A 27,033-nucleotide genomic window follows, 5' to 3' on the forward strand; every position below is an offset into this window, starting at 1 on the left:
TTAACCCCCTTGTAATCAGGCTCACTGTTACCTGAGAAATGAGATTTATCATGGAAAGGCTGGGTTAAGGAAACAGCAGCAAAGCTTCAAGAAACTGTGTTCAATTGTTCTGCTCTTGATATTAATAATACTCATATTTCTCATCAATAGCGCATGTTCTCGTGTAACTTATGAGCTGCAACACGCTAACTGGTTACAAGTGCCATATCCTAATGCAGAAGTTGTTTCTCCATGTTATGCTGCTTAAATATTTTTCTCCTTTTTTTTAATATTCCTTAACCTGCATATGGTAGTTGATCCCAAATTACAGTGAAAACGTAACATAGCATAAAACTATGAAAGCTTGTGAAAGTGTTTTTCACAGAATGATTTTTATAGACAGTCAAGGGTTTGAAACTCTCCTTTTATTGCATATATTTCTTCTTACTTTACAAATAATTATATGCACTGATACAAATGTTCCTTCACAGAAGGTACATTTCTTTTTTTAAAAAAAAGGGCTAGGGCGTCATCCAAAATAAGCCATTTATTGTTCGTTAATATAAAACGTATTCATATTTCTAGGAGGTGTCATATCCAAACCACTGTTCATCCAAATTTCTTGTATGATCTGCTCCCTGCGCTCTATCCTTTCGGCCAGTTCTGCTGCCTCTGCTGAATTATAACCTGAGTAAGAAGGTCTGTAAAGTCCCGCTATCTCCTCCTGGACATCTGAATCGGAGGAATCTTCCTCCTCCTCCTCATTTTCACTGTTCTCGTACGCTCCGTCACTTTCTGGCACCAAGTGCTCCTCCTTTTTGTGCAATTTCTGGAAGTCATTTGAGCACGACATGCGGATCACCAAAGCACACAGCGTGAAGATTAATCCCACACAAACGCTGGACATAAACAGGAGAGCGGCTCTTTCAGAGTGATCTGAAATCAGAAAGCCAGTCCTTAAACACTTTACAAACTCTGCCAAAGGCTAGCTACAAAAAAAAATCAGCTGCCATTTCCGAAGCACCTCGCATTACACAGCCATAATGGTTGAGGGTGGGGAGGCTTTTTCTGTCATGCACCAAAACCAGCCCCCATTTGCAGTCTGAACACTGCCTTCTCTGCCTCTTCCAGTTACTGTGCAAAAATCCCAGCCTCTTAGTATCATTATAAAATAACAACATTATCCCATCTTTTTATTAGCAGCTCACTAGCATTCTCAACCAGCTAGAAGAAGCATGCCCCCTTTTTTTTTTTTTTTCCCAGCCATCCTGCCAAAATGGGCCTTACCCTCATGAAGAGGGGGCATGGGAAGAGCACCTCTGGGCTCCGTGGAGCCACGGCAGCATCTCCAGGCCAGGCTGAGTAGGGAGCATTTTTCTTCCTTGACATAGTCTGAGATCACTTCTCAGTATAGCAACAAGTGAGACAGACGTGGAAATGGCCTTTCTCCATGGGTTGTAAAAACCAACCCTGGCTGCTTGGGGGGTTGCTCAGAGGTCTCGGGATGGTGGGGTCTGGGGGTTTGGGGAGAGCTGCTGGGGGCAGCTGGGTGCTGCCGGCAGGGACAGTCTGTCTCGCCGTGCCAGCAGGCTGCAGCCACCCTTCGTGCTGGTGGGGGAAGACCTTGCAAAGGCTGTGGGATGATGCTTGACAGCTGCATGGTTCTTGCCATTTTTCTAGAAGAGCAGCAATCTTAGCTCCAGAACTGCTTCTCAACATCAGCCTTTGCTTGCGTCCAAAATTCACGACATTTCCTATGGTGTTAGAGATCTGGTGATCACAAATTTATTTGCCTAAATAAAATTTGCCTTAGTGTTGCTAAGTCACAAAACCTGCCATGTGTCATACCAGAGATGACTGAGTTGGGTGGTTTTGTTTTTGTTTTTTTTTAATGCCCCTCAACGATCCTTATATGTATGCAAACCCCCATTTCCAAAAATGGATGTCTCCAGCGCTGCTCCCAGATCAGGATCAGGTTTTTCAAAAGTACTGAACAACCAACAGTCCCCATTGAAAATATTCAGTAAAAAAAAATCTTGGCTGTAGTCTCTAAAAGAGTTTGGATCCTTCTAGATGGAAAATATTCTATAAATATCAATTATGCTGCAATTGTCCCAGCCACAAGACTGTGATTATATTGTAATAATACCGTTACTATAAACATGGGGTTACCAGTTGTGACCTTCCGAGGTGACCCTCCCTTTTCCCAAAATGCCACAATCTAATGAACCAAACAATCTCAGCCTCATTTTCCTACCTCTAATGTATGCAAACGTAGCCAAGGAGTTGCTAACAATAGTTCCATCTTTCTTTGGAAGTCTTGATTCCTTTGGATCAAGGTCAACACCTGTGACACGAGGAGGGAAAGCAAATTCAATCATATCACAGATGATGAAGCCACTAAGCTGATACTCACCCAATAACTTTCGAACTAAGAAGTGTGTCTAAAACACAGGCACACCAGTGCTGTGCCATAGGGAATTTGCAGAATATTAGACCAAACAATGTTTGATAATTAAAAAAAAATACTGAAATAAAGTATAAATAACAAAGTATCGAAAATATTGAATATCAATAAAATGGCAAAATTATTTAAAAGAATCTATTACCAAGTGAAATTGCCTTGCCTATTCCCATTAAGCTTTCAGAAATAATTTAATAGAATAATAGAATAATAGAATTGTCTAGGTTGGAAGGGACCTATAAGATCATGGAGTCCAACCATCAACCTAACACTGTCAAAACCACCACTAAACCATGTCCCTAAGCACCACGTCTACCCGTCTTTCAAATACCTCCAGGGATGGTGACTCCACCACTTCCCTGGGCAGCCTTATCAGACTTAAGTTTCACAGCTCTTAAATGGACTTCCCAGCCCAATCACTGCAGTACGCTCCCGTTATTGATGACAGTGAATACGCATTAGCCACATCATTAATTTCATTTGCTTTTAAGAAGAGCAGGTGTTGGCATAACTCTTAAAAGACTCTTCACCCTGGAACAACTGCAGTTTCACTTTTCCCATGGTTCAATCAATGTTGCAAGACAGCACGCTGGTTATGGGTGGGTCTGGATGGGTCACTTGTTTCGCAGCGTTGCTGTAACAGTAGGACTGTGCTCACGTGGGTCCCATCCTGCTCCTGGCCCGTCACACTGCCCTCCAAGGGGAAGGGCAGCTATTTCAGCAGGCTTTCCATTACCTTGTCCCAATTCCCTCAGACAAAGCTCTGCAGTGGTAAAATGTCGTTTCAATCAAAGACAAAGGAAAGCAGCACACCGTATTTTTTTGATGGTACGTACCATCGTTCTGTTTGACAGAAGACTTGCTATCAGTGACCAGGGGGTTGACAGCTGTGAGGATAAATTTAGGAACTGAAAAGACAAAGGACAAATTGTGTACTGTTAGTTTCAGGCACCAGATCCCCAGTTAATTGCCAATCCCACTGCTAACCCTGGGTTTATTAACGGGGTGGTATTGAAGGGACCGGAGCAGGTGGCTCCACTGCCAGAGATCGGAGTGGGTGGCTATGCCCAGAGCCAGCACAGGCAAGTGCCAGTCCTGCCAGTGTGCAAGCCTGGCCGCAGCACTGCAGCCAGCCTGAGCTCCCTCGGTGGCCAGAGATGCTCCCTCACACCCGGAGGTCAGGAGCCTTTGCAGAGGTGGTGCGTGGTGCAGCCCCAGGCTGCTTATCCCCACCGTACCAGTCCCGGCTGGGGTGGCCACCACTGCGTTGCCTTGACTTGTGCTAACCTAGTGATACTCTAACCCCAACAGCTGGCAAATGCAGCGCCCTGCCTGTGCGGGAGCCTCAGGAGAAGGGCTGTGCTCAGTGACACGTCCTCCTCCCTCCACAAACCCCCACAGATCTGGTGCACCAGGAGGCACGGCACCAGGATGCTCTAGTAGGGGATGGTGGCAGAGCGTGCTGCTCACAGGGTTAGCACTGGGGAGGAGGAACAGGAGGTGGGCGTGGGAATAATGTAACTGGGAAGAAGACTGAAAGGAAGGTGGGATGGGCAGGGAAGGGAGAAAAGGGCAAGTGCGGCAGGCAGAGCAAGCCTGAGGGATGGGATGCACAGGTAGACAGCAATTTTCACCTAAACACCAATGGGGACAGATAATGCTGCGATTTCTTGCTAGGGACTAGTAAGGGCAGCTCTGGACCCGTGACCGGATTCACACACCAGCCTGTGTGGAGCTCCAGGAACATCACTGCAGCTGCACACAGCACAGGGACCCGCCCCCTTGTTTTCCATTCCATAAGGGGTGTGCCAACCAGTGGACAGGAGACAAAATTGGCCTACAAATTCAGGACTGGCCTACAGTCAGATGCTAAACTGCATCTAGATACTGTTTCTCGATGAGGATAATTCACTGTAATTCTCAGAGAAATGTTTAAAGTCTTGTGTGACATCCTGTGCAAAGCCTCTCAGACGAATGGTCGCAGGGGAGGAAGGTGCTCAGGATGGGAAGAGATGAGCTGGGTGGCAGCGGGCTGTGTCCTTCTCATTTCATTAGTTTTTTCCCTTGGTAAGTTTTCACAATCTTAAAATAATTAAAAGAGCTACAAAGCAGGTGCATCACGCAGACATCGAGACTGCACGTATTCTGTGTTAGATGAATGGTCCCTTCAGATACCCAGATCTTGGCACTGTCCCCTGTACTATGTGAAGGCAGATTGATTGATTTTCAGACTGGTGTGACGGAGGAAAAAAAGGAAGAAATTTCAGGTATGAAGCTCACCTCTATCCCACATAGAACCATTTGCCAATAAATAGTGTTAAGGAAAGTTACATGGAACAGAGGAGACTGAGGTTTGGGGCTTAGCATAGTTTTCATTTGAAAAACAACTAAAAATAGCACTTCTTTCTGAGCAGAACTTTTCTTTGTGTGTGGGCTCAAAGTCATAGCTGTTTCCTTTCCTGATGAAGGAATTTTTTTGGGACTCTTAGCTCCTGTTTGCAATAGAAGGCCAACAGAGATAGAGGAGAATGAGCTCATTTCTATTTTGGCTTGTACCTCATCGTAATTCTTAACTGTTTTCCAGCGGCAGAATATTTTTGTTGGTGCGTGAGGCAGACAGTGAGCAGGCTGGTTTGTTTTCAGACTGCGCTCCAAATTTGCAGGCCTGGCTGTTACGAACAATGTGCACATGTTACGAACAATGTCGCGGGAGGACGCATGCTCCCCAGTGCCTTGGTGTGACCTGAAGCTCCTGTCGCATGGCCTGGTGCCCACGAGGGGACTCCTTCACCTGTCCTGATACTCCTCCTGCTCCCTTCCCAGGGGGAACTTCCCAGGACTTTGCTTGCTACAGGACTGAATCCCTTCCCCACGGTTTCCCATTGGGTTTGAACAGCTATTTAATATGCCATTCAAATATCTGTTGTAGGGGGATGCTTGATTCAAAATGGCATGCACAAAAAAAAGCTCCTGACTGCTTGTATTGTTAATTTTCGTTACGGCTTCATTTCAGACACAAGGACTTTAACTAGGATAGGCTGAATCAGGTCGCTTAGCAAAATAACTGGTACCAGCACCAGGAATTTTTATTAAGATAATCACATCTATACTACAACTTGTGCCAGCACTACTTTGTAAAGTAGGGTAGGAGTCAGTCACCTACCGCAAGCTGCCAAAGGCAGCCCACGGACGGACTCTGAATGGCATCCAGGGAGTGCAGATACAACACACAGCATCAGAAGCTGTTTCCTGAGATGCTCCTGAAGTCCAGCCTCAGCAAGAGCCAGCTGATGTCACCTCGTGCAGACAGGAGATGATGCTGAGCAGGTCATTGGGGGTGCTGAGACTGCAAGAAACCAGCTCCTGCTACGATTTTACTAGCAGGAATTAACTGCAAAAATAGAAATGCAGCCAGACACACTAGCCCTAAATGGTTGCTGACCACTGAGGTGGGGAGGATGATCTTTTTCACATTTGAGACCATTAAGTGTGGCACAGCCCTCTGAGACCACAGTCTGCTCTGTTGTGCTCCTGTCACTTCACGGGGAGGCCTATTTACCTTATCTTGGGAACCATCAGGTTAGCAGGGATCTTCTAGTGAGGGGAAAGAATGTAAAATGTCATTCTGGAATATGCCCAAACTCTTCCCATGTTCACTAGATGATCTGTAAAATAATTAGACCTGCAAATCATTGGCTAATGCTTCAGATTGCACAGCTCAGTAGGATTTGGCAGAAGACAAAGACTTCAAAATGTGCCAGCAACACACAAAACCAATATTTATTATCCACGTGTTTCTGCAAAACCACTCCACTAAATAACAGAATGCATAACCTCACTGCAAACAAACATACGCTGGTTTTCTAGTACACAGATGTGCAGGAAAGAATGATCTGTTGTAATTATCCTCACTCTAATTAAAGAGAATTCCATTAACTCATTCATAAAGTTACTACAGCATGAAGGCAACTGCACAATAATATAATGTATTATTGCAAAGGCAGATCTCCAGCTCTCTTCCACAATATAAAGCTGAATTACTGCAATGCCTCTCACCTGACAACTAACTCATGGGGAGACTGAAAAAGAAACTCTCTCATGCCAGCAAGGAAGCCGACGGGGCTCATTTTCCTCTGATCTTCAGGTACACGGTGATCTGGTAATCAATCCTACATTGCTGCTCCCAAAAGCACGTCTCAGATAACCTGTGCCCTTTGACCATTACTCACTAGAGATGCAGCAAAAGGACTCTATGATATGTCCCCGTGGAGCTACTGCTGTGACTCCCTACAGACCAGAAATAGCCAGAAAGGAGCAGGGCTGGCAGCTTTCCAAGCGGCGCATAGTAAGCAGAGCGGTAACTTGGTGAAAAAGCTTTTACGCATCCTCTGGTTGAAGCAGAGGTGTGTGAGAGACAACCACCCCTGACCCTCACACTTCCAACCCACAGCTATCCAGCAGCAGAGAGCAGAGCCTGAGGAAACCTGTTTGAGGCTTAAGAAATACGCAACCATTCCTAAACGTGCGCAATACCAAAATAAGGCGCTACACTGAAGTTCTGCAACCACTTTTGTCTCACCTTTATCGATACTACGCTTCGCCGTCCCCCAGTCTTTGCTTTTAAGAAAAAGAACTGTAGGGAATTCTGCTTTCCCCTGATGTAAATATATATATTAGCCTATGGTAAACAGTATGGAAAATCATTCCCTCTTGTCTGAGGAATCAGCTGAAGTAGGCTTCAGTCCTGCAAGGCATGTATAACCCCAGACCTTTACTTTTAGTGAGACTTTGTCCATGAGAAAGGAAATCCCTCTGCAAGGCTGAAGGCTGTAGGTGTGCTCATGTGAATCAGATTTCAGGACTGGGCTTGTATACAGTGCTTCAATTATGCTGGACTGCTTTACCTGCACTGATGGCAGGCAATGCCAGGTTATTCTTCCTAGCTCTGTTGCAGGTCAGTTCTGTAGAACAGACTCTCTTATTTTGACAGTACTTCTCAAAATATTAAAACACATACTTTATATTTTATTGTCAATTGCATTTTTATAGAAAAAAAGCCTTAATGCCCGAGTTTACATTAGGTGCACCTCTGCCCACGGGATTGTTCAGATATTTTGGTTGTTCTTGTATGGCTACATCGCAAACTTCCTATCCTAAAAGGAAGGGGAGATTTAGGAAGCCTCTGTGTGCATGTGTGTGTGTCTCCGGTATGTGTGCACCCTTTGCCATTGTTTTCCTCTGCAACCAGAAGGAGGGCTTTAAAATGATTATGCATTTGCTCTTACCACATGCATAGCTGACGTTAAGGTATTTTGTCACTCCAGGTAGGCACGGACTTCCAAAATCCCGGCTAGTGACAATGATTTTGCATCTCTGTTTCCCATAACACCTTTTTGATAAAACTTCTAGCGCCGTGTAAGACAAACAGTCTGAAAGAAAAATACATACAATAATTATGCAACACTGGTGTTATCAGAAATGATAGCTGCTACATGCACGACTACAGATACAAATGTGCTATTGATTTCAGGCACATGTTTGCCTAAGCAGGATGTCAGAATTAAATATTAAGACCTGTCAATGCAAGGAAGTCGGCTGCAATGAAAATGTGAACTTGCAGCAAGCTAACTACCTCATGCTGACCTCCAGGTGCATACTAAGGTTGCAGTAAGATTCACGTCAAGCTCCAAACAAGGTGCCCAGTGTAAGACCTCTGTGTTCCCTTCGTGATGACTTGGAAAAAATAAGCACATCAAAATAGCTCTCCATCTATTCCATCTCAAGATGAGTGTGCAAATAAAGAGAGAAGCAATGCTGTTTGCAGGTCTTTCTCTTGGTCCCTGGGTTATTGAGATGACTTGACTGAATTCCTAATTTAAGTTCAAGTCAGGTGAGATCAATATTTGTGTGGGGCAACAGCTAGGTCTACAGTGAAGTTTGGTGTACTAAAGGTAGATTTTGCTTTATTACACTGGTAGGAGCCGTTCTGCCGTGGCGAAGAGGTCAAAATGGGCTCAATATTTAACTAGGGAAACATTTGGCTTCTTCCTCCCATACCAAATTCCAGGCTGTTCTAGTAAGGCTGCCACCACGAGCCAAGTTCACATGCCTAAAGCAACCTCAATGGCATCTAAACTGCACTGCCTTCATGCCCTAATTACATGAGGTAACCCACGTAATTTTCAAAGCAGCCTAAACTACCCCTGACTGCGGATGAAGAGAGTACAGATTGCTGAACCTCTCGCTGTGGACTGAGCAAGAAGCATGTGCCTTGTGTGAAAACCTGCCTTGCTCACATCTACACTCACCGTTGGGTTTTTTTAGAAGAATAAGAATAAAGAATATCTCTGTCTCTAGATGTGATTGATTGAATTCCCAGTATCCGCATGTGCTAAACTCCAACCCACAAAGCAAAAACACCCCTCAGTTTTGGTTTCTAAACAGGAAGACAACAGAAATGACAAGTCTGGAGTAAGTAATACTTTTCTGAAGCTCTCTGCTCCCAGTCAGCATTACCTCACACATTTTGTGACTTTCTGTGGATGATAGATATTTCTCACTCTAGTCTTCCAAGGCAGGGACACTCTAGAGGTCTGAACACGTATTTCCCTGGGCATTAAAACAGTTCTCCTTCCTATAATAAAACTCAGACAAGAATGGCATCTTGTCGCCTTCCAAGTGCTGAAGCTCATTTGTCTCTTTAGAGGAAGGAGAAACAGTGTTTGCAAAGACAGCCCAAAGGTTCCCCAAATCAGTCTTGTCTGAAAAGAAAGAGGAGGTTTGAGACTGGAGTTCTTGACAAAGAAGATTAGCATTTAATATGTGAAAATGGGGCAGATTTGTAATTTTTGGACTTAATCCCCTGACACCGGCACTAAATAAATCATATACTTGAGCGGAGCCATCGGGGGATACTGGCCTGATCTGTTTGTTTGGCAAAAGGCTCATGGGCTACCTTTGAATATGGATTTTCGGGAGAGCAACTCATCCTTTGTCTTTTCAGAGACCTAAAATCCTAATGTCCATGTGTCCCGGGAGGCTGCTGGGCAGGCCGGGAAGGCTGACCTAAAACACTGGGCAGTTCTGATTCAGTAACTCAGACATTTTAGTTTTCCTCCCTGCTGATTTTAGATGAGTAAGGATATATTTGGGTGGACATTTTAGGCAGCCAAGTAGCTTATTTTGGCAAGTACAAAAACAACTGAAGAATATCAGGAGGAATTATCAGATGATTCATAAATTAATGGATTGGGAACACAACAGCAATCTGGCAAACTGAATTATGTTTTCAACAAAATTTCCTGCCCTGGGAGCTACTCAGTGTCTTAAAAAACAGGAGTCTGTTGTGCTGATGGTTTTCTACAAATCCAGTGATACGGCGAGTACATGTTTCATTTTGCCTTTGGTAGATGTTTGCTCATGTTTCTGTAGGAGTTAATAGCTTCTTATCATCTATATCCATGTTGGATTTGGCTCCTCTACCTGAGGAGCCAGTCATCACATGCCTGCAGGCTCTTGGCAGGCCAGTTTTTGGAGAACTTCCCAAGGCTTGTGTGGTGTCACAGGTGAGTAAATGCAAACCAAGGCTGGCTTGCTTTTGCAGGACACCGCAGATATCAACTAGAAAGACATATAACACCCACCACCCACCCCCACCCCCCCCATTTAACAGCTTCCTGTGGTCTAACAAAATTTTGGCTTTTAACAATTCAATCAAAAAATGTTCAATTTTTTTCTCTCTGGTTTATGTGCTTCTTTGCCATCTCCCCACTAGCTCTCCTGGCAGCTACGATACCAGCTGAGCAATGATTTCAGCTTGGAGGAATTCTGTGTACTCAGTACCGAAGGCCACTTTTTCCAACGTCTGCAGCTTCATCCGTACGATCTCCCACAAGCAGACATTACAGAAGTATATCTGTACTGAAGTCAGAAGAATCGGCGTGTGCTGAAGGGACGCTCAAGCTAGTTTCAACCAAACTTGCTTGGGGTCTAATAGCAATCCAGCTGCGGCAACGCAGAGCTCACGCCAGGAATAACTTACCCTCCTTCTGGTCAAACACCTTATTGCAGGGTCTGAATGAGAGGAGGATTCAGTCAGTGCTGCATTTTGAGTGAATGAGTGAATGGACCCACTGAACGGTCCCGAAGCAATCACCAACCAGGAGATGAACATAAATATGCAATGTGTCTTCTTTCTGAATATCTAAGCAATGTTTGAGCTACACATACATTTATGGGGCTTGGTAAATTGGTACCATACGTTTAAAATAAACTGCCTCTCGAAAGGCACGTTCCCAGCATGCTAGAAGGCTGGTGGCATCCACCAGCAGTGGCAGAAAAGGCAGCGATGGGTGGCTGGGAAAACACTCCATTCTTCACGCCTTTCTCCCAAAGTTGTCTGTTACACACCAAGACTGTTGGTGGATCTTTTGAAACAGACACTTATATGGATGGCATGGAGACACGGGTGTCAAGAAGAGGTTCTTAATGCAGTAATCAACTATCAAATCTGACTGCAGCTATTTAACAGTTAGAGTAGAAAGCCTTGTTTCGGGAGGAAAGGTTCTTTCAGCTCCCTAATTAGCTTTGTTTAGGAAAGTTTTGGCATGCAAATGACATGCCATAAATCATGCAGGCTTTAATGAGAAGCAATTTGTCTTCTGGTTTCTTAAAGCTTCTCTCAATTCAGACAGGAGGAGCTTTCCTTTCCTTTCCTTTCTTTCCACCCTGCCACACAAGACCTGCAGGTGATGGAGCAGCCAGAGCTGGCCTGAGCATCTTGTGCCAAGCTCTGGCAATAGGATCCTGTCACACCCGCTCCAAACGTTACTAACCGCCGTCTTCTCCCACATCACTACGCACAGGGTGAGCCTCAAGACATGGGGGGGTAGCGGATGTGTCTCAAATGTAGACCTGCATGACATAAAAAGTAACGTGCTGGTGAAGGACCAGGGCACCCAAAAAAAGAAATCCCTCCACAATCTGTCACTCCAATCCTGGAGCCCAGTTGCTTCTTGCTTTCATCCCACACTGCCGGCTTATGCTGCTTTATGCTTTCTGGGCTGTGCCTACCCGCAAAAGAATACGGAGCTTGCTTTTAAAATCAACTGAAAGCAAAGATTTCACACTACCAAATCGTGATGGCTTGTGCTTTGTGGGGCCCAAATATCAGCTCTGGGGATAAGAACTGACAAGGGGGAACTATGGAGTTTGGAGCAAGCTAAGGCTGCAGACTCCTAAAGAAATTTACCATAATAATATGGTAATTTATGCAAGAGCATGGCACACAGGGTCCTGCCTATGCATCAGAAAAGGGCCATTTGAACCACTGATTCTAGCAAAAACACACAATATGATCAGCGGCACTTATGAAAAGTGTTGCCGATACCTTTATATTCCAGTCCAAGTATTGTCAGTAAACAAGGCAGTATGATACGCTAAAAATACTACTTGCTGTCAGCACAGGCCATTCCTTAGAAGTGATCAGAGCACCAAGGCTTTCTGAAAAGCTGCACCCTCTCTCTCCCTCTCACTGCGGCGCCTGTTGTGAGGCCCTCGGAGCCTGCATGAGATTAGCCCATTGCTTGGTTTTATTTACAAGCGGCTCTGAGTTCAGAATTCAGTCTGTAAGTATTTTGCACAAAAAAACCCCCAACCAACCCTGGTCTTTCTCTCCTTCATGCATGTGCATATGCACAGAGTGGGGGATCCATCTGCCAGCACCAGCACCAAGGGCAAGAGATAAGTGGAGCTCCACACTCGCTGGCGGCAGCAGGAACCAGACTCCCTCTGCTCAAACGCTCATTGCTTTGTTTTGCACCGTTTGGGTCCGCATGTTCACAGGCAGGAGTTCCTCGGCTTATTTTAGACTCGAGTGCCAAGTGTACTTTTCCAAACAGTTCAAAAATCTAAGCTAGAAAGAACTATACACAAGAAAACCCCTGATCTGCTAGTAAAGAAAACATTAATGGATGAAGCGATGTGCGTCTGAGTGTGCTCCAAGCAACTTCAAACAGCTGCTCAGCCAAACGTGACCTTCCCTGTTCACCACAGCAGAAAGTAAACTGGACTCTAAAAACGGTGGCTGCTCCCTCCGTCCCTTCTAACAATCGCTTCTTATCCTGCCACTGCTTTGAACACCATTTCTTTTGGGGGGAGCTTTGTCTTGACAAGATTTGTTGGGGCCAAGGGGTGCAATGGCTCCTACTGGCACCTTTTGGGGCCCAAAACACCTACTAAGCTTCCCAGTTTGCTCAGGCTGCCACAGACAAGGGATTTTTCATATGTGGTGTCTGTACACACAGAGAGTTGACTTGAGGATTTTTGCAGTGGAAGCAAAACTGAACAATTTTATCCTTACTTTTGCACCCATAAAATTCAGTTGACTGTTGTTTCCCACACCCAAGTGTCAAGGCACTAGTGGCAGAAGGTGCAAAGGGAGATGTGAACCTACCTCACATCCCTGAGCCCTGGTCCTGCTAGAGAACAGTGCCTCTGCATCTACCCTGCTTACACCATCTCTCTGCCTTCACAGCTGGAACACATTTCCTCTTTCACGGTGTCCCTGTAAGAGGTCCTATGCTGTGTTACTAAAATGACTGCTCTGCAGCCTCAGGTTTCTTCCGTTCTGGAACCTGTCACTCGCCCGACTGCCCACAGGGCTTGTCTTTCAAATCAGCCCCACAGTTAGGCAGTAAATATATGCTAAACAGATGACGCTCAGGAATGGAAGGGTATACCCAGACCTTGAACCAGTGATACCTGCAGTCTAGAAAGCTCTGAGCTACAAGCTCTTGCTTCTTCCCCCAGCAGAAGACTGGGCTCAGTGTTCCTGTTAATTGACTAAGTGCTCCTTGAAGTGCCTATACTTCAACATCCAGCATTTCCTAAATTTTGGCCGACTTGCATGGTTTGTGTTTTATGGCACCTAGAACTCTATAGCTAGCATGAACCTAATAACTTCAGAGTGTAAGCATTTCCAGAGCTGCCTACAGCGGTTTGTACCTTTACTTCATTTACATCTGCTCTCAAGAGACCTGTACAAGAGACTGACTCACACTAGGAGGTATCTACATCTCTTAGTAAGAGAAAGAAACCGAAAGCTTTTCAATCACTGCTAGTGAACAAGAGATATAGGCCCTTTGAATTGTCCACAATACTGATACCAAAAAAAAAACCCCAACCTGTTATATAACAAAGGCATGACACCTTGTTGGGCTGGAAGGTACCTACAGGATTTCGGAAATCTCTCTTTCTTTACTTGCTAACACCCCTTCTTCTTAGCTGAATGCCACTTCACTGAAAAGAGGGAATTAGGACAAAACCCAGCCCCAGGGTATGCCATGCCACGGTGCAAGCTGTGATGAGAGTGCCTGAATTCTCCACCTTTCCTCTCAACCTCCCAGAAGTGGGAACAGGTGAAAGAGAGGGCTGTGCTGGAAAGGACCCTACCTTCCAACAACGAAGATATGTGATTCCGGGCTCTGCTGGTCATTAGTGCTTGAGGGAACGCACATCTGACCAGACAATGCACATCCAGGTGAAATTTCTGGGAAGGACATTTTAGTGTTCTACCTTGCAAGTTACAGCTGGAGGCAACCCACTACCAAGCCTTCCTTCAAGTACCTTCATGTATTAACAAGAGTAATTTATGATTTGAGAAGTATTTGTTGACCTGAATCTTCCTTATACTCTCTATGGTAACCTGTTCTGGCACAACTCCTTAGCTTCTTTTGGCCAATAAATTTTCTCTTTCCTTATGCACATTAGTACAAACATAAAAGAAGCAATATGTCACAAAAGGCAGTAACTCAAACAGGAACAAACTGCTACAGTTTCCTGCTTTGGTGCTGGGCACAATAGATTCCTCTGAGCAGAACCATCTGCTACAAAACTGCACCCACAAAAGTTTTACTTTTCTTGTGAAGTTCCTGATAATCTTAGTAAAACAGGGAAGTTACTTTCTGTAAATTCTGTGCCAGTCATTTGAACAGCTGCAGAAGCAGGACACAGCTTGGAGTTTTTTATTTTCCTGCAATGATCCAGAGATCTTATAATGGAAATAATTCCCTGTGCTTCAATGAACTCTGTTACTTATGTACAAGCTCACTTTGTAGAATAAACTTTTCCTGAAGGCAAAATATCCTAAAATGCCTGGAGACAAGATTTTACATACTGTTCTTTGAAGTGGGCAAAGGTGACCACTCATACGAATGAATGGCCCCAATGACAAGTCGGAGAGCAAGACCAGGTAAAAATACTGTATTTCAGTTTGATGGTGAAAGTGATAAAAAACAGGAAAAATGTTTTATAGTGATCTTATATGGAAATTCCACATTCTTTGACAAATCCTCCCACTCCCCCAAACAGCATCAAGAAAGACGAGCTGTTCTAAGCGCAGCTTTCTGTTGCTGGTCATTTTTAACAGAAGTAAGAAACATTTTGAAATGAAAGATTACATATGTAATTAGGTATCAGTCTTGGGACTGAAGTAGTGCTGTCTTATCAGCTACAGTACACGTTACAGAGTTTCTTTGTACTCAGTAGTTCAAATTTTTACCCAGATTCAAATCTTCTCATTATCTGAATCAGAACAGGGACACGAATTTATGTTTCCCATAACCCATCCTGTGTGGGCTTTTCAGTTGGCTTTGTCTTGTGCTAAAGCTGTCCCATTGCCTAGGGTAGGCAAGACTTAACCAGACCAGAGGACAACTCTATTGTAAAGGCTTTACCTAGCAGGTGTGACACCATGATGCCAGTGCTCTTCTTCCTCCTCTGCATTGAAAATGGCACCCGATTTACATTACTAAACTGGCTCAGAAAACTGGTTCCAAGAGCAGGCACTCATGCTAAACGTTGAGCTGAGACTCAGGATTCTACAAGTGCTCTGAGGCCACACGGATACCACCAGTACCACAGATACATTTATATACTCTATTTCCTATATGGAGAAGAGCCTTTATGCTAAAGAAATTTTACGTTTTCCTGTGTTCCCTTTGAAGCAAAGCTCTGAAAATCTGTCAGCTGATTTGATAGACTGTTCACAGAAAAGTCATAGTTCAGAATACACTCAGTTCAAAGTGTGTTTGTCATTAATTGCTTATCCGCTATATTACATGCAACATGAGGTCACCAAAACCCAGAGAAGTATCTGATTAATTCCATACCCAGTACTCCTAGCAGGACCATATCAAGTATGGTAGATGCAAAACTCTTGAGCTTAACAGAGACTTTCTATACTTGTAATTAGGACCTACAGATAACTTCTCTTCTGCATAGTAATAAAAAAATGCCTCACAGTTTCCCTGTGATGCTGTGAAAGAAATGGAAGGGCTCAAGCACTGCCTTTAGGCTGAGATGCACAAACGTGGGTAGAAATAACAATGGATATGTGTTGGCGCAGATTTAGCTTTTGGTGCAAACATATACAAGTACGTGGGCTCTGATTCAGGAAAGAAGAGCAGCTGAAGTTAGTTTTCTAAATTGTCTCAAATTGTTAAAATCACATTGACATTCAAATTACCACTGCTTTCCCTGAGAGAAAGGTACACAGATGTTTAAAAAGTCTAATCATGCACCCACTCACATCTGTATGTGCTTAAATAACAACATAGATAAGATTTAAGCTCGAGATGGATAGATCTGGAGTCAGTTGGATTTGGTTCTTAATTGCTAAGTCTTTTGTGATAACTGAACGTGTACTCCCAAGCCCCATAGGTGCTTTTGAAAATTATACTCACTGCAGAGTGTTACTGGTACCATACAGAAGAGGCCAAGCACTTTCATTAAGCAATGGGAAATCTATACAAGGATCTACCTTCTATAGATCTACCTTGTGTTTGTCTCAGGTTTTACGCTCTCTCTTATTACCCCAGTTTTAGGTTGCTTTACAGAACTCAAAACCAGCAACAGCCAGGGTGTTGCTCAAAAGGTGCTCATCTGCAGGGGGCCAGAGCAGAGAGTTTGTTGCTGTTGCAAATTCTTTCTCTACTTGTCCTGGGAAACTGTATCCCGTAAGAAGCCTTTGCAGTGTTCTGATCTATGAACTGTAAGTGCTGGCATTAGAGGCAAGTGAGCGATTTCCAGAGGTGAATAGAGTGCAACAAATAAGTATGATGGCAGTCCTTCTCCACCAACTGAGGTCTCTCTGCTCTGCCTTGCATCATAGACTAATGCCACCATCATGAAGGATGTATGGGTCTGTCAGAAACCTGCTAAAATGTTTCCTCCACACAACAGACAGGCAGAGCTGAAGTCTGTGTGAAGGACCACACAAGACAGCCAGTGTGAAATACAGACCTGGCAATTTTAAATAGATTCTTGTCTAAGAACAGATCAAAATTTTCAGCCAGTACATTTTAAATAATATCTATATAAATAAACAGAAACATTGGCTTGCAGACAAATGGCTTTTAAGACTAATTATTGATCTCTTCTTGATGTTCAGAGAAGCTTCTTATAGATTTCACTTCTAGCATGTTTCTTAGGAGTCGTCTTCAGCCTTCGCACAGAGCTGGCATCAGTCATACAAGTCCTCCCCTGTATGGTATTAAGGGATTTGAACAGCACACATATGTTGTGCTGGCCTTCTCCGTGGCATGAAAATTTACCTTCATACCTTCAGTGTCAACCACTGAACATATTTATACAAAGCATCAAGCATTGTCACAACCATGTGCTACTATAATTTTAGATATTTAGTGATAAAAAGTGAGCCCTAAGTCATTCTTCAAATACCAGCTGAGACTATATAGTGAAGTCAATGACTGGGTATCGATGTAGACCCTACAACTACTTACAATGTTTTCCGTTCTTCTACCTATTCAAAAGGGAATGGTCTGTGTCTAGATATGGTGCTCGGGGACATGGTTTAGAAGGGGGCCCAACAGCGTTAGATAATGGGTGGACTCGATGATCTTAAAGGTCTTTTCTAGCCATAACAATTCTATGATTCTATAAAAGTGCTCACAGTCTGACCAAAGTAATATGAATATTATAGCAACATTAATATGTTGTTTATATATTCATTACTAATATAGTGACACTAGTATAATATATATTTTTGGGATGCACCTGTACTAGTAAATCAGCAGTGACAGGGCATGTTTCTGGTACTGCAACGCAGTGCTCCACTCTGCTAAGTATGGTCCCTGCACTCGTCTGGCCCAGGCAAACAGCACCCTCTCAACAACTCCCCATCAGAGCTGAAGAGCTAGCACAGGCCAGGGGGCAGCCCTAGGAAGCAGTTTGCGTGCAGTCATCCTGCTTTGGAGGGTGAGAGTTTTGCACTACATACATAGGACATTCCTGTCTGCTGGACTTGATGCCAGAGAGAAGTTCCTGGCACATTTACTTTTCTAGTACACTACCACAGTCTTGGAGTCTGATCATACAACAGCATCTAAAGCAACAGACTCTGACCTATGGACACTATCCTTACAGGCTGCATTTGAGGCAAGGAAGAGCTGGCAGAAACAGGAATCAGAGAAGGTGGCAACAGTAAGATAAGGTGTTGTGACACTCAGGTTGCCTAATCACTGTCAGAAGTTGAAGGAAGAAGAGAGGCAAAGAGCTGATAGTATAAGTCACCTAAGTTCAAGACAGCCAAGAGAACTAGAGTTTTTGATGTTAACTGTACTAAGGACTGATTAACTATATGAAAGTTTATTACTTTGCTACATTTCTTACTCTATGTTACTCTCTCATACTGGGCAACTTGTTCCAGCTTCAGAAATAATCTCTACTATATTTCAATCAATGGTGCTTTCAAAATGCCATTGCTCTTGCACCTGAAGTTTTCTCCCCATCCGTTTGCCCCTTTCTCTGTGCACCTGCTTTGAGAAGGTCTATCAACAGCGTAAAAACATACCAAAGGGGGGGATGCGCTCCACTTCTGTCGAGCAGACGTTCTTCTCGTGTGCCCATCTGCCATAGGTAGCAGAGTAGATGATAAGGAACTTGGACTCCTGACAATGGAGTTTCAGTTCCTGGTTTTCACATGCTGATTTGGTTTTGTATTCAGCTAAAATAGAAGCAAATAACAATATGGTAGCATGAGGCAGTTGACTCGGCTGAACTGTTAATAGCAAATAGCAGCATGACAGAAAACAGCTTTTCTGCAAGTTCTGTTGCGAGTGATATGTGGCACTATTACAACCAGAGACAAAGCCAACAGCAAAGCAGAGTGTTTCCTCCAACTGAATTGCTCCCATATGACTATCTAAGGCCTCTGGCTCCTTTTTGAAAGGAATTGAAAAGTTAACTTTTGCCAATCTCCTCTCCCAGTGGAACAGCCTCCCCCTTTCCCCCCCGATTTCCTGGCTCGCTTTCCCCCGTTGCTCAGTAGGAGAAGCCTCGTCCTTTCCTTTTGTCCCTCCCGGGGACAATGTTGCATTCTACGCCTACTTCAGATGCCTGCCTGAGCGCTGAGAGCCTCCGACCACTCATCAATCATGGGGACGGCTGGCATCGCCCCGTGCCACCGCGTACAGCACCGAGCGGGCGCCCAAGAATGGGAGGCACAAAGGCATGGGGACAGGCTACGCATCCCAAGCCAGACGGTGCTCTCAGCTACATTTGCATGGCTCCACCAAGGTCAGTGAGTTTCCCTGGGTGAGACTATCCAGCACTGCCTCATTTGAGAGTTTTGCTGACAAAGCATTGTGAATCGGGAGGCTGAGAAAAAATACACCCCCTCCCTTTCTCAGCTGGCACAGGCATACTGGCAGCGCTTTCAGCACGGAGGTGGGGAAGCCAGTGAGATCGTCTTCAAGACAGCATGGTTTATTCCTCTCAGGGAACTGGTTAAAATCTGCCATCTGGCCAAAGAGGTCTCCTGCTGGCCTAAGCACCTGCTCTGCTTGCAGCATTTTATCACTCAAGTCTTCCTGGTCTAGGTATGGTGGCAAATCTTTTTAGTGCAGATAAGGCCAGGGAGAAGAGTTTATTCTGCTCCATTTTTTTTGTCTTTCAAAAATATGAAAACAGGAAAAGGAGGTTCCTGAGCTGAGCAGGAGAAAAGGGAAACCTTATTGTTATTGAGTGGTATCCCAGTGAGTGGAGTGTGGGTGTTGGTGGTAGGGGAACTGGAGAGAGAAAAACCTCCTATCTATTCAATAAAGAAAACATTGTTTCATTTAGAATAGAACAGATAAAAAAATGGGTAACAGTCCAGTTTCTTCCATTTGAGCTCACCAGCAGCCACAAGTTTAAGTCTAAAGAGACCGTTTTTAAAAATACTTAACCTGCTGCATATTGTTACTTCCGCAGAAGCACCTGCCATGCTGTACACCCGTGAGGATCATGCCAAGAAAACAGAGGCTGTGACCCAAGGGCTGATAGCCTAAAGTGGGGCTCTGTGTCTGTACGGCTGCGCTCCGTGGGATGCTATGGAAGTGCAGACAACAGAAAAAAACCCACAAGTGGTGTAAGACAAAGGTAGGAATACAACAGAGACCTCTGCAGAGATACAGCAACAGAGGAAAACACAGTGTTTCTAAATAGATTAAAAACTAAGGGAGTAAGGCAATTGCTTAAATGCCTGCTTGAAGGCAAGGAGATTGTAAAACATACTTGAAGTTATACGCCAGTAATTTCCTCAGTAAGGATGTTTTCCACAGCCAAGCCTAATAATATTGGTATCTTACCTACAAATATAAATTTCCTGTCACATGAAATCACGTAATTTGCACTGGAACTGGACTATTCCTCAGTTCTGAAGGCAGCACTTGCTGTTAAATAAACTTTTCATCAGCTTTTTTAAAATCCAGATTACAGAGAATATTATACACTCAAAGTCACTCATTTCCAGTGGGAAAAATATTAAGCAGCTTATCAAAGTAACAAACAGGATCCCAATCCACTTTGGATTAGTGAAAAGAGATTTTGAATAACACAGACACAGCTATGATCTTCAAATCCATCTACTATCAATAATGCAGTAATTGCATCATGTTAAAAAAATATCTTTAAACTATAAGGTAATAAAAAAGATGATAAAAATGTTACATTTCAGACTCTTTTCTTCCCCTGATGATTGGCCCAGTAAATCTCCCTGGGAGTTCTTCTGTCAGTGCTTTGCCAAAGGTAACACCTGCCTATCCATTCCCGTATCTCTGCTCTGACTTCAATCCTTTGCCCTTCAGTTTGCTTGCCACCCCTGTTCCTATTCCACCAATGATGTCTATCTTAATGCGCTGATTAAAGAAAATCTCTTTTGTGCTTTCTTCTTCAGTGGTGGGTTGGTATTTCTGAGTTGGCTGGTAAACGTACCCATAAATCATCATTCAACTATTTTCTTTGGGACCCATTTCAGCCACACTGGGGATTAGCTGCCAAAAAAAGCTGAGCCCCCAGGCTACTGGGGCTCATTCTCATATACAACAGCAACAAGAAAAACAATTAAAAAACACCAATAAATGAAACCTCATGATGATTGTCTTAATCCGTCTTACACTTTTCTCATGTTTACAAAGTGCATTCTCTTTGAGGCAGGAGTTACCCATTTACATAGCAATGTCAATTACCTGCACAGAATAGGGGTGATTCTACAATGAAATTCTGTAACAAAGTTACAGAATGTGTATCCTCCAGCCATTATTCTATAAATGAGAGGCAGTAACAGAAGATCTCTGAAAGCTTTGGTCCTACCTCCTTAAGTGTTTTTGCATATTCCTTATTATGGTATCTTCTTCATAACTCGGATCCTTGGCCCAAGCATCTGTTTTTGCTGTTCAGCTCTATCTTTCTAATATGACATTATCATTGCCATCTCTTTAAAAATAATTTCCAAAACATTTTTCCTTTCTAGTCTGATGTCTGACATCCGACTCTGCCAAACTACACCGGTCATTAAATTGGCAGCAAGGACACTGAAGTTGTAAACACAATGGAGAACTAAGGTAAAGCAGAAAAAACGAATTTGCTATTAATCTAAGTCTCAAAACTTCACATGGATTTATGCAAAGCCTTGTGCAGCAGCATTTTAACCAAAACAAACAACAAAACACACACAAAAACATATTTGCCTGATGTGGATTACTTACTAGGTTTGCATTTAAAGGAGACAAGGAGGAATTTAGTGGTCCCTGGACACAGATCAGGTCCAAAAACCCGACTATTGACAAGGAGTTGGCAGGATCTCAGGTTTTGGCATTCATCCAGTACTTTCTAGAACAACGGGCAAAAAGGATAGGCTTGAACACAAGGTATTGAAGCTATACAGCAATGAGAACATGTAGTTGTACTTTGTTCTATACAGGAGAGAAATCATTCCTTCACAACCTTTTGGCTATGAACATGTAAGAAACATCTGTATCACTGGATTTAAGCCACATCTCTACTGGACTTTGGGTCACGGCCAAGCTTATGGGAACACATTCATCACAGCGATGCCCAAGGCAACTTAGGATGTTCCCAATTTGCTGTTGTTTGTCTCATTTCCCTCTGCCCCCAGCCAGTCAGCCACATCTTGCTGTGTGCCACCACAGCCTCAGCGGTGCTTGGGACTCCATGCAGAGCCCAGAGCAAGTGGGAACACTCTCAACTCCCAGCCTCTTCACCAACATGCCGGAGGCACTCACACACTCCTGATGATAGCATTTATGGGACTGCAATGCTCAGGTGAAGCATGGTAACACAAAAAGATATCTTTTTAATCATTTAATTCCGATCTACCCAAGTTCACCTTATCATGGTCTGTAGTATCTTCACTTGAAAGAGTTCTAACTAATGACTCGGTGTGCTTAGTGACACTTAAGCACACCCCTAGCTTTAAGCTATACGTAGGACCTCCTGCTTAAAGGGCACTTACTTCTTGCTTGCATTTACACATATTATCACATATTTACTTGACTCGCCACTTGAACAAATTTCAGAAGTGGCTTGATCAGATAGCACAGATGTGCCTGTCTATCCTACACCTGCTTCTCTTTTTTTTTTTTAATGCTGTTCTAAGGCCATATCGACCCCAGATTTTTTTGGCCCAGCCACATACCATGGTTCTTACCATGCTGCTTCACTGGCAGCGGCAACAGAGGAGAACAATGAAAAGGTCAACAGTGTTAAATGGAGAGGGTCACGTGGGCGCTCTCCAAGTCCAGCAAAAGGACTGAGTACTCCTAGTGCTCACATTAGCGTTCCCACTTCATCAGTGGTTTCAGACCTGTAGCTATAGAAAATACAATGACATTGCCCAAGATGAGTCCGAGTCCAGTTTTTAACACAGTCACAAGCCAAACCACCTAAAAAAACCCAGCTTCAATGCAGCAGTATACTTATGAAATTCCTATTCACCTTCAAACCCCAGTTTAGAGCGGGCTTTCTATACGCTATTTTTGGATAGTCTCTGTTGTTGTGCCCAGGATTCTTGATGTTTAAAATCACAGCAGACCGTGATAAGGAGGGCGCTGTCTCCAAACTCACCCCACTCTTAATAGGAGTAACTGTGAGATACCATTCTCTGATAGCTTTAGGTACTCCCGTAAAATCTATGGGAATTTTTGCCTTATTTCTCATCAGAAGGGGTCTCAATCATACCAAGAGGCCAAATCAGAAATTTACCACTGTGATAGCACAAGCTGCACTCTTGTTTCCAGGCTGAGAGAGTTGGCAGTGGCTGAATCTCTCCTGTCATCCCTGGAAGCCATCCCTCCCAAGCAGAAATGATATACATAGGCAGCACATTGCAGCAATCCTGTAACACTCTTGCCTTTTTGTTGCCGTTGGTAGAAGAAGAGGACTTGCATCCAACACTCTTTTGTGCAGCATTAAGTGCACTCTAAAGAGTTTAAAAGGGAAGGAAAAGCACAGCAGACTTAATTTTATCAGTCAATTCTTCTTTTACAGAGTTGGAAAGCAAACAAATAACTCCTTAATTGGGATTGTTCTGGAACAGGCCAGTGAAATAGAGTTACATCTTCAGCAAGGGAGATAGCTGTACCCTACTGAGTCACCTTCTGTTTGCACCTGAGCTGAATCATCTCCTGTGCATCTGTTTGTATTTTGTCCTCCTTAATGCAAACAACAGTTGCATTTTCTATCATGTTGCTGTGCAAAAACACGCAACCACAAAGGCAAACACCGATACTCATAATGAGATAGCACAGAGCTGTTAATATCTCGAGACAGGTCTAACTTTGCAGTGAACCTTTTAATAGGAGGTCACTGTAAAAAATGCCTGTTATGCTTCCTCCCGACTGCAGGGTAGCATGACGCCCGATTATGCAGACTGCAGATGCAGTTCCAAAGGGAAGGGGAGGAGGGATGAGATCACTGGTGCTCTTTCCTAAGAAACCAGTTTACAGGATGTGTCTCTTCTCCTTGACAGAACCGGAACTCCCTGACATGCAGAGCATTGGTATCTTTCACGTTTGTGGCCTCATCAAAATGCTTTCATGCCTTTGATCAGTGACAGTGCATGAATGATGATGATAGTTTATAGAACAGTTATCCCATGCTGTGTTTATTATATTCAAGGGAAAAAACTGCCCATGGAGACCTCACAAAGGCACTCACAAGCCCAAAATAATCACTGGTGTGGCTTCACTGTAGTCAGTAAAATGTCATCAAGGATGCATCTGGCCTACTGTTTTTGGTGGAGAGATGTACTTTCACATGGCCCATAGGTCATGTCTGGAATGTCTTTAGAAGTTGCAGTACAGCATGGGCAAGCCACACTTATAAAACTGCCCTAATGTTGTTTCTGGAGAGAGGACGTTACTGCCAAACCACTCCGTAAAACTCTGGTGGGAACAGACATTCCCTCTAGTCAAGAAACAACGTGTCGGCTGCAAGCATAAATGGTGTAAGCTTCATCAAAGTTTCTGTAAAGCATTTACAACAGCTTCACCAACAGAACATGTTCAGATTCCACTGACTACTCATTTTTGCAACGATTTACTGAATTTGGCCGAACACTAGGCATTTTCACTATGTTGAAACAAGCCTTTGACAGCAGTGTAAGTCAAGACTTTCTAACCCTTGTTACAAAAGACTCCACAGCAGAAAGTAATTTATGAAGTACAAATCATTTCAAGCTATACTTAAGCAGGCCCAGCAAACAAATCACAGGATATTACCAATACAAATCATGTATTCACAGAAATACAGATATCTGCACCAGTGTTTAGGATCTGCTGTTTAACATGGAACAAGCCAAATGCCATCCAGAACACCATCTTACTCAGTGGATTTGTAACCCAGGTCTGTCCAATGTTTGTATCCTCTCCTGGGGACAAGGAGGGCCTCCATGATGAATAAAGACTGGTCTGCTCAGTCGTGACCAGCCCTTGATTAGAAAGCAATTGATTATTTTAGGGAGCTTTGAGAATGGGGTTTCCAAAGCAAGGCTTATCAAAATAGAAGGCAACCTACAAAGTTTTCACAATCCTATGGTAATATCCTGCTGGCCAGACAAATCCTTTCAGTTGTGATACTTTTGATGGTAAACTGACATAGACACGATGTCATTTCATTCAACACTGTGAACACTTGCCGTTTTCACACAGCATAGCTCACCGCATGGAAACCATCAAAAACATTCTGTGCATTAAGAGCCTTTACAGCATGCAATACCTGTAAAGAGGTGGGTGCCACACAGTTTATGGGTTCTGTCATCCTGGATTCAGGCTCCTGAGTACTACACATGTGGTAGTCGTGCCCATAAAATGCTGACTGAACACTTATTGTTGAATGTCGAGGACAGTGCAGACTCAAATGTTCCCCATCGCAGGCATAGGCAGTATGATTTTGCAGAAGTTTGGTTAGGTAACCTAGAAAATATTCAGCTCTGTTACAACTAGTACAGGAAATGACAAGTTCGTTAGATAATAAGAAAACCACAATCAGTCTCTGGAAAGGGCATTGTAGTCAAGGTTATACATATGGCCCGCTGCCACACCACATGGTTCTGTGAATGGGTCAACCTTTACATGCTAGTAATGCTCAGGTCTGGAAAACAAGAGGTCGCGTGGCAGTGAGTCAGAGCCCTACCACCGCTCCAACAGCAGCACTATGTCGGAGATGTAATTTCATAGACAATAAATGGGCTCAGGCCCTTGTCTGTCGCTGTTGCTAACGATCCCACAGTGTGTTTGCAGAAGTCAGAAGGGATAATACTTGGTTTTGCCAGCTAGAGTCTTGCATTCCAGCTGGCTAAGGTTTTTCTTACAACTCATCTTAAACTGATGCTTTGCACTTCTGGGCTTCTAGGCAGTCATGTTTCCCACAGGTGATAATAAAAGTGATTGTCTCTGTATCGCTGAATCAGATGCTAGGATAACAGAGGAAAGGTGGTCCACAAGTGCTGGACACGTAGGTGCTGGACAGAAACCCAGAAGTAAGATACACAGAATTTTGTATTTGCTAGAAAGTTTGTCAGTGTTACCAGGAGAGGAAGCGGTAGGATCTGTATGCAGCTGTCCACCTGTGCAATTCGTTTGCATCTTTTAATAAGTCCATGCGCAGCAGAGCTAACGACAGCTGTTTTTCTGATTTGTATTTCATTGTCTCTTTAGCCAAGATTTCTGCTATCACCACAAATATTTATAAATTTAACCTCCTACTGCCCTTCTCTCTGTTCTGCAGAATACTTTAATGGAAACATGCAGGCTGCTACCTTTGACTTTTATAAATTAGCCATTGTGAGGGGAAACTATTTGGGGTAATTTAATTCAAAGACTCCTCTCACCTATACTTATGAGGCTTTGATATCTCTACCACTCCATCACACTTGATTGGAATCTATCTTTAGGCAGAAAAGGCTTGCGGATGAAGGGGAAGAAGAGGCATGGGAAGCAGGAGAGATAAAGGATACAAAATACCAGTCTACAAATGAAGCAATATCCTTCCTCGTCTCTCATCCATAAACACATGGAAATTAGACCCAAACCCACTTTTTTCTCCATGAGTTTTATGGCAACCCAATATACTACAATCAAAGCAAATCTGTTTTCTTAGTCTTTCACTATTAGCCAAACTTTTTATTAATCTGCATACAATAACTATATTTGAATAGTTTCCTTATTCTTATACATGCATTACATTCTGTATAATTCTAAATTCCCAACTTCTAGAACACCGAGTTCATCCACATTCATGTCAAAAAAACCCCACAAAATTCTCCAAACCAAACATACTAAGTAATGAGAAAGCATTAAGGGCTTCCACTGATTTATCTGAGAAAAGATTTGTAGAGGTTTTGAAACCGAGACCATGACTACATACTGTTGTAGTTTAACTCCAGATGGTAGCTAGAACCACGCAGCTGCTTGCTCGCTCACTCCCCCGAGTTTGGATGGGGGAGACAATCAGAAGAGTAAAAGTGAGAAAACTCACGGGTTGAGAGAAAGGCAGTTTAATAAGTAAAGCAAAGGCTGCACATGCAAGCAAAGCAAAACAAGGAATTCATTCACTGCCTCCCATGGGCAGGCAGGTGTTCAGCCATCTCCAGGAAAGCAGGGCTCCATCACGCATAACGGTTACTTGGGAAGACAAATGCCATCACTCCAAACATCCCCCACCCTTTCCTTCTTCTTACCCCACTTTATATACTGAGCATGACGCTATATAGCATGGAATATGCCTTTGGT

The 27,033-nt window shown here is 43.6% G+C and overlaps 1 protein-coding gene across 1 annotated transcript; it reads right to left on the bottom strand.

Moving 5' to 3' along the window:
* Positions 1 to 390: 390 nt before the first annotated feature.
* Positions 391 to 25,948, bottom strand: EVA1C (eva-1 homolog C (C. elegans)). The gene is made up of 8 exons (XM_009894922.1): positions 25,830 to 25,948; positions 25,019 to 25,241; positions 21,490 to 21,613; positions 18,315 to 18,467; positions 7,729 to 7,872; positions 3,280 to 3,351; positions 2,237 to 2,326; positions 391 to 915 (listed from the first exon to the last, which is right to left on the bottom strand). The coding sequence occupies exons 1-8, from the start codon at positions 25,946 to 25,948 to the stop codon at positions 527 to 529; spliced, it is 1,314 nt and encodes a 437-aa protein (XP_009893224.1). The 3' UTR covers positions 391 to 526.
* Between the last annotated feature and the right edge of the window lie 1,085 nt (positions 25,949 to 27,033).

This window comes from Charadrius vociferus, unplaced genomic scaffold (genome assembly GCF_000708025.1).
Source record: "Charadrius vociferus isolate BGI_N301 unplaced genomic scaffold, ASM70802v2 scaffold201, whole genome shotgun sequence".
NCBI lineage: Eukaryota > Metazoa > Chordata > Aves > Charadriiformes > Charadriidae > Charadrius > Charadrius vociferus.